The 9,022-nt window shown below is 31.9% G+C and overlaps 1 protein-coding gene across 8 annotated transcripts in view; it reads left to right on the plus strand.

The window, feature by feature from the left end:
- Hex-A (Hexokinase A) overlaps positions 1-6,826 on the plus strand; it is a 42,047-nt gene extending 35,221 nt beyond the window's left edge. For 7 of the 8 annotated variants that reach the window (XM_074141614.1, XM_074141611.1, XM_074141610.1 and 4 more), the window contains 2 exons: positions 1,228-1,504; positions 6,497-6,826. In XM_074141614.1, the coding sequence (XP_073997715.1) occupies positions 1,228-1,504; positions 6,497-6,589 (370 nt within the window). In that variant the 3' untranslated portion in view covers positions 6,590-6,826. Of the gene's footprint in view, positions 1-1,227; positions 1,505-3,294; positions 5,640-6,496 lie in introns of those variants that run through there. The other variant, XM_074141608.1, reaches the window with a different exon arrangement.
- The last annotated feature ends 2,196 nt before the right edge of the window (positions 6,827-9,022 follow it).

The raw sequence follows: 9,022 nt of genomic DNA on the forward strand, positions 1-9,022 counted from the left end.
GCCAGCATAAGGGTCTGTGAAACATCTAATAAATTCTAAAAAATGTGAAGGAAAAGTTAATGTAGTGAAATTACTTAAATAATATCAATGAAGTATGAATGAAATGATGGATACTTGCTGATTTGTGTGCATTTTGGCGTTTAATCAACCCTTATACTTAACATTTTAAACTGTAAGTTTTTGTTAAGGAGATTTTTGTACCTTTTGGATAGATTTTTCTTTTTGTCTATTATTTGGGTGGGGCAAACTCCCCTCCTTATGAGGCATAGCGTCGAGACTTTTTAAAATACAAGTCTGAACAAAATTTCGATTCGAATGACACTTCATTCATGAAAATCGGTTCACGTCTCGATAATTTGAAACGATTGCTATACTTCCTCTTAACAAGTGTAAGAGTAGAATGTCGTTTTAATGTTACTTAGGGAAGCCATAACCCTATGATCCTACCAAATTTTATCAAAATCGGGCCAATTTTGGAGGGGGCCTTACATAAAGGGGGCTAACTCCTCTCCCATTCGATGTACAGCGTCGAGACCCCCAAAAGGCACATCTACATAAAATTCCGAATCGAATGACACCTCATTCATGAAAATCGGTTCACGCGTTTAGGCGCTACGCAGTTTACAAAAAAGGTAACAACAAGAAGAACAACAACCATTTTTGAAAATGCCGTTTTTGCTCATTTTCAGCAACTTTTTTCTCGAAATCTATTATATCTATGTTGTTGCAAAAAAATTACAGTTGTAAAGGAGGATTTGCCCTACATTTTAAAGAAAATTTGGGAATTTTATCTTTTATAGAAAAAGAGGGAAAAAATGTCGAAGTTGGGTGTTTTTCAACATTACGCTTTTTCGTGCAGTTTTTGACGATCAACCCTTATACAACTGTCCTACCGGACAGTTTTAATTAAAAAAGATTTAAACTAAACCGCGTTTCTATTTATCTGTCTTCAAATTAGACCAGAACTTCAGAAAATGTACATTGAATTGTAAATTTACCTAATATTTTAAATGTTCACATATTCTTCTCAACAAATACATAATTTAAACATACCATTTGTTGGAAAAAAATTAGTGCTATGGCAGTTCTCAGATTTGGGTACTATATCTGTAAAGTTACACTTAATTACAGTGTAAGGTTTTTGTACTGTAATTGTAATTTATACTGTAAGTGTATGTAATTGTAAACTGTGAGTTTTAACTCCCGAATTTTTTTTTTTTTTTTCAGTGACAAACGAGGTTCATTTAAAAATTGTAAAAATGTATTAGAAAAACTTGGCATACATGGTGTTAGCGATCAAGATTGTGCCAATGTTCGTTATATATGCGAATGTGTGACCAGAAGGGCTGCACATCTAGCCTCGGCCGGCGTGGCAACTTTGATCAATAAAATGAATGTAGAATCAGTGACTGTTGGCGTTGATGGAACATTATATAGGAAACATCCATATTTCCATGATCTAATGATTGACAAGATTTTAGATCTGATTTCACCAAATGTGAAGGTAAGTTATTTGCTTTATTATTTTATGTATGTACATATATCTGAAAAATAACATTGCGTGCCCCTGGTTTCCAAAAAAAACTGTGCTTAAAATATCTTAAATTAGTAACTAAATGTTTCGTATCTATGTACTATACACTGAAAATGATTATTATGCCAGAAATACTGATCTAATGTGATTCAAAATTACTGAATCTTTTCATAATGATTCAATTTCCTGCTATTATTGTATTTACAGAAAGAAATATTTGTTATTATTATTAAATAGTCTAACTTAACGGATCTATTTGATTTTTTTTTTATTCTCTGGCCATTTCTTACGAGTCAAGACGCAAATTAAGAGGCATTCCGTCATGTGGCATGATACAGACCAGTGCCAGTAACTAATGAAAACTAATACAAGGCTTCTTTTTTTTAAATTACGCGTGAATTTAGACAAACATATGTGCATATTTAAATAGGCGTCCACGATTTTGTGTTAGTGAATTTGATTACTGTTTTAGGCCATAGATTTTATTTAAGAGAGGAATTTTGTGGTAACTAATATAATAGTAAACTAATTTTAACTAAAAAATTTCTTTTATAATTTTTTATAATATTACCTGAAAGAAGAGAGAAGAAGGGAAGGGATTAGCTATGAGGTTAGCATACTGGACTCCCACGCGGAGGTCCCGGGTTCGAATCCAGCAGCTGACCCTTAGATTTTCTCTTCCTAGGAGCTTCTTACAGCTCACTGTCCGGTGATGGACAGTGTTGTCTGTAACGAGAGAACACTGACCGGAGGCCGGCAGTGCACTGGAAAAAGCTCCGGGCGCTAATGACCTCAGCTGTTGATGCGCCAAAAAAAAAAAAAAAAAAAAAAATTACCTGAAAGAGAATTTATATTACAATAATATAACCTTACAATAAAATAAACAACGGTTACCATAGTAACACTTTTAAACAAAACTAAACAACAAATCGATTACTATTAAATCAAATTGATTTAATACTTTCAAATAGAAATATTTTCGTCTGTTAAAACGGGGGGGGGGGACACATATAATTACAAAAATTAGTCTTAAGAAGTCTAATTATGTGGTGACGCATGCTTATTGATTGTTTCATTAAGTAACTTAATGACTGTTCATTATTTTTGGTAACTGATTCATAGTTTCAATAGGAAGAAAAAATAAATGCTAGTTTTCAGTCGTGATACATTTATTCTGCCGAGCTTTCGACCTAGGCACTAGGTCATCATCTTCAGGGCTAGTTTACAAAGTAATATTTTTACATTACAGGGTTGGTGTGTCTTCTGTCAGTTCATGAACAGACAAGACACACCAACCCTGGTAATGTAAAAATATTACTTTGTAAACTAGCCCTGAAGATGACCTTGTCCCTAGGTCGAAAGCTCGGCAGAATAAATGTATCACGATTGAAAACTGGCATTTATTTTTTTCTTCCTATTTGTAACTTAATGACGCTAAGAAGTTCGACTTTTTTTTTTGCTAGGCGGCAATGACTTTAGGGGGGAGTCTAATCTCTTATTTTAGATACCTTAGACAGGGGATCAAACTATCCACTTTATTCTACCTAACCCATCCTTGAACTGGCTAGATCCTCCATCAACAGTGATAACTGGTTTAACAACTCTCACAGTTAATCTAAATCTTAATTTCCATAAAAACTGGTGGGCATGCCTTTTATTTATTTTTTTGTTTAATCAAACTTATTATTGTTAATATTACTTTGTTTATAATTAATAATAATTTAATTTTGCTTTTACTTTTCCAAAAACCAAACTATTAGAACGTAAGCTTGATGCTGTCTGAAGACGGTTCTGGCCGAGGAGCAGCGTTAATTGCTGCGGCAAGCAATTAAGGTCTTACAAAAATTAATAATAAAAAAAAAAAATATCTTAACTTTTGGTATTATAAAGAATATTTATGTTTTATTTCTTTTTTTAAAAAAAGTTACATTTAAGTATAAGTTATAATGGAGATATAAAGATTAATATATTTTTCGATAACAATAAATCTAGCAATAATGGAGTACTACTTAGAAAAGGAAAATTTATAAGTAATCATCTTATTGTAATTATAGAATGTGTTTGTTTTAAACTTTATTTATTCAAACTATGAGAGAATTTAAATTTATTGTTATTTCATTTTAATTTACAACCTTCTTGTTTTTAATTCGTTGTCTTGGTTATTTAGGAGAACTTAATTAAGTTGGTGTAATGATAATGATGATAATGTGTACTGCTTGCTTAATTTTTTTTTTTTTATTTTTTTGTATTTTGTTAACTTAGGTTTGGGTTTAGTTCATGATGCGTGGATTGGTTATATCAAATCAGTTAAACGAATAGCTTTGACTCACAAGAGATAGACAGTAGAAGACTTGGCGAGTGTGATTTGATTTTAATAGTAGCCTGGTGTTGATTGGTCGGGCTAAGGCAGTGGTCGGCAAACTTATTAGCCAAAGAGCCAAATATGAACATTACAACAATTTAAAAAAAAATTGGGAGCCAAATCTGCTTGTTTAGTAAACTTTTATTACACTAAATAAGTAGTACACTAAATAATACTAAATTTCATACTTAATAAATATTTATTAATGCGAACAATGTGCTTGCATCTCCTTGGAAAGTTTGAGTAAGTCAGGTTTGTATGTTGTTGTTTTTATTTTTAATTTTAGGCATGATTCCAAGTTCTCATCAATAAGACGACTTCATGAGTTTACTCTTGATAATGTTCATGCTTGAAAAAGATTGTTCGCATTATATATGTAGAACCGAAAAGGGAAAGAACAGGAAACGCGAGCTTTTTCAGCTGATCGTAAGAGTCAGGAATACTATTCCCAAACGTTGAAAATGATCATGTCTTCCTTCTCCAATATTTCCAATTCAACACAAAAACGTTCGAATTTAGAGCGCCATATCTCCTTGTTTTTTTTAAATCCAGCAATTGTATTTCAAAGCTACCAATGTCAAATTTCAAAAGGAGAAAATTTCAACACGCTTATCGTGGCATTAAGAGGATTTTTGACAAATGCTAAAGTTGCTCTGCTGTTTTTGAATTCCTGAAACCTGCTATAACATACGAACAATTTCAGCCGGTAGCTTGTACATGGTTTGTGTTTACGTTTACGAAAACTAATAAAATTAAACTCGGATGTTCGTTACGTATTTTTACAACAATACAAAAATTTTAATTACCTATCTATCTTTTAACTTTAAACAAAAAATTATACATGTTCTCGATTTATAGAAGAATTTTAATTTATCAAAATAAGATGTAATTTTTTTCTTACCAAGTTTTTTTTTTAAATGAAAATATTATTGCGCCTTCCGTGGATATTTGTGCCAGAGCCGCACTTAAGGAGCCAAAGAGCCACATGCGGCTCTGGAGCCGCACTTTGCCGACCACTGGGCTAAGGGGATGGATAATCCCTTCTTTGTAAAATCCTTCGGGCTTAGTATGGAATACTAAAGCAACAACCTTTCCCGCAGCAAAAATTAATAAATTTTACAGTCCTTTCCTGTACGATGAGAGTTTATAATATACAGTGACAATCTGTGAGAATTAAATTTTTTTCTGTTGCAACATTTCAAGATCACCATTTAAGATTAAAAACTCCATTTTTTTTTTTTTCCTCCATAAGAAATACATATTTGCCGAGTTTCTGTTCCTTAACCGTGCAGCGTAAACGCTTGCGAAAACTATTGCGTAAATTTATCCAATTCATGCTTTATATGTAAAACCCAAACCGGGGAGATTATATTTTTTTAAATATTTCTATGTTCGTATAGTTTTATGTTTTATCAGAGAATGAATTTAAAAATAATAATAATAATAAAGAAAATTGTTGTAAAGCAAAAATTTATTAAGTTTATGTAAGTAATTTTTGAAAATTATTATGTACTTTGTATATATTTATTTATAAATTGAAGAAAGTAAAATACTAGAAATTATATAAATGCAATTTGTTGTAATAAAAATTTTGGTTTAAATTTAAATACTTAAAATAGATTTTAGAAAAAATAAACCAGAGTGCCTTAAATATTTGTTTGTAAAATTTGGGAGAAGGGGGGAATGTATATATATTATATAGCAATTTATAATTACTTAATTTATTAATCAAATAGGCTTGGGGGGGGGGGGGGGAATAGATATTGTGGAATATATATCTTCCAAAAATCGTATTGTGTTCTCCAAAATTTAGAATGAATTCATTATATAAAAAAAATATATATATATATAAACTTGTTTTGTGTATTATTTAATGTAAAATATAATAGAAAATATAATTTTATAGACTATGAGCTGATTTATTATAAATGTTGACGTTTCCTTCTTCTTCTAAAAATGTATGATCGGGAATGAAAGATATCAAAAGTTGAAATATCATGGGACGGTCCTCCGTATTTAGTTCCAAGCTCGATCATTTTTGGTGATGATTCCAAAAGCATTTCTTTTCTTTTTAAATCATTGCTTCAAATCGGCTTCTCTCTTTTGTGCCTTGCTCTGGTTCCATTTCGGCAGGAAGTTGTACTTCCATTGCTGTCTCTCTCTCGGAGCCCAGCCGAAATTGTCGTCTCATCTGTCAAATCCATTACTTAAACTTTAATACCTTCATAAGATTAGCGACAGAGTTTTTTTTTTTTTCTCCCATGCTATTTCCCGAGGGCAAAAATTTGACGTTCCTGGAGCCATTAATCCCACATTGAACATGCATTTTTGTATTAAATTCTATCCATCATCATTGACTGTAGTTCCTGGAGAAAACATAAGCTCATTAATATAGTATATCCAGCTTCGTCAAAAATATCGAAGCACGTTCATGTGTAGAAGGAGATACTACAACTGATTGTACAGTAAATAAAGTAATGATCAATAGTGCTAGCAAAAAAATAAAGTAAGCTCGATAAAAAATGAAACTTTAAAAAAAATTCCATTCAGTAGCAAAAAAAAACTACATATTTAATTTTTATCATTTGATTTAATTTCAGGGAGTATACATGATGCTATCTACAGACGGTAGTGGTCGAGGTGCAGCTCTGATTGCAGCTGCTGCAGCTGGAAAAGAAAGTACAAGACGATGAATTTTATTGCATTTTCAATTATTTATTGCCTGATTCTGTTTCTTCCTCTTCTTCTATTTCTGTCAGTTCGTACCTTCAACTAGAAATTTCATCATTTATTCTCCTCCTCTTCATCCACTTATGACCCACTTATCCATCTTCTGAGCAAAAAAAACAAAAAAAACTATTCCATAATTATCATATACAAGTTTTTATTTATTTATATAATTTTTGTAAATAAAGACCTATATAGACGAAGATAAATGAAATTAACTTTTAATATTTAAATCTACTTTATGGTAATATAGTTTTAAATTTTCTTTTTTGTGGCTGCTACTGTAAAAGTTGAAGAATATATTGAGGAAATAGCGAGGTCTTTGTATGAAGATTAGTCTAGGAGAAATCACAAGAAAGGTGGATATCCCATCATTCTGGTAAAAGGAGTAAATTGATAAGAGATAAATAAGGCCAATTCCTAACAAATGGGAAATGTAAGTGAAATTTAAGTCATCAAAGACTTGATTTATATTGTTCTAAGAGTGTTCCGAGTACCGCAAACTGATACACGCAGAAAAGCTTTTCATAAGGTCTCGAAGATTTAAAAAAAAAAAAAAAAAAAATGAAATAGCTCAAGTTACTTCTAACTTATTAAATAAAGAAAATAAAAACCACTGGAAAAAGTAGAAATCTTCTAATTTCATAGGAATGCTGCAGTTTCGGTATTTGATAATTAATTATAAGCCCAAAGCGTTGTAATGTAGCGACATTGTACATCTTGGGACGGTCCCTTTTGAAAAGTAAGAAGTAAAAACCGCTGGAAAAAGTGGAAATCATCTAATTTCAGAGAATTGCTGCTGTTTCTGTATTAGATAGTGAATATAAAGGTCAATGCTACATTGTACACGTATGGTCGATCTATTTCGAAAAGTAACAAGTAAAAACCACTGGAAAAAGTAGAAATTATGCTCTAATTTCACAGGAATTCTACTTTTTCCGACTTTGATAGTTAATATAAAAGCCAATACTACTTTATACACGTTGGGTCGAACTATTTAGAAAAGTAAGAAGTAAAAACCACTGGAAAAGTAGAAATCATTCTCTAATTTCACAGGAATTCTGCTGTTTTTGTATTTGACAGTTAATAAAACGGACAGTGCTAGAATGTACACCCAAGGACGATCTGTTTTCAAATATAAGAAGTAAAAACCACTGGAAAATGCTGAAGTAGAAACCTAGTTTGAATGGAATTCTCCTTTTTCTGTCATTGAAAGTTAAAACTACGCCCAATGGTAGATTGTACACCCAAGGACGATCTGTTTTCAAATATAAGAAGTAAAAACCACTGGAAAATGCTGAAGTAGAAACCTAGTTTGAATGGAATTCTCCTTTTTCTGTCATTGAAAGTTAAAACTACGCCCAATGGTAGATTGTACACCCAAGGACGATCTGTTTTCAAATATAAGAAGTAAAAACCACTGGAAAATGCTGAAGTAGAAACCTAGTTTGAATGGAATTCTCCTTTTTCTGTCATTGAAAGTTAAAACTACGCCCAATGGTAGATTGTACACCCAAGGACGATCTGTTTTCAAATATAAGAAGTAAAAACCACTGGAAAATGCTGAAGTAGAAACCTAGTTTGAATGGAATTCTCCTTTTTCTGTCATTGAAAGTTAAAACTACGCCCAATGGTAGATTGTACACCCAAGGACGATCTGTTTTCAAATATAAGAAGTAAAAACCACTGGAAAATGCTGAAGTAGAAACCTAGTTTGAATGGAATTCTCCTTTTTCTGTCATTGAAAGTTAAAACTACGCCCAATGGTAGATTGTACACCCAAGGACGATCTGTTTTCAAATATAAGAAGTAAAAACCACTGGAAAATGCTGAAGTAGAAACCTAGTTTGAATGGAATTCTCCTTTTTCTGTCATTGAAAGTTAAAACTACGCCCAATGGTAGATTGTACACCCAAGGACGATCTGTTTTCAAATATAAGAAGTAAAAACCACTGGAAAATGCTGAAGTAGAAACCTAGTTTGAATGGAATTCTCCTTTTTCTGTCATTGAAAGTTAAAACTACGCCCAATGGTAGATTGTACACCCAAGGACGATCTGTTTTCAAATATAAGAAGTAAAAACCACTGGAAAATGCTGAAGTAGAAACCTAGTTTGAATGGAATTCTCCTTTTTCTGTCATTGAAAGTTAAAACTACGCCCAATGGTAGATTGTACACCCAAGGACGATCTGTTTTCAAATATAAGAAGTAAAAACCACTGGAAAATGCTGAAGTAGAAACCTAGTTTGAATGGAATTCTCCTTTTTCTGTCATTGAAAGTTAAAACTACGCCCAATGGTAGATTGTACACCCAAGGACGATCTGTTTTCAAATATAAGAAGTAAAAACCACTGGAAAATGCTGAAGTAGAAACCTAGTTTGAATGGAATTCTCCTTTT

This window comes from Rhodnius prolixus, unplaced genomic scaffold, assembly GCF_049639745.1.
Source record: "Rhodnius prolixus isolate KJV_2025 unplaced genomic scaffold, Rpr scaffold_6, whole genome shotgun sequence".
Lineage (NCBI taxonomy): Eukaryota > Metazoa > Arthropoda > Insecta > Hemiptera > Reduviidae > Rhodnius > Rhodnius prolixus.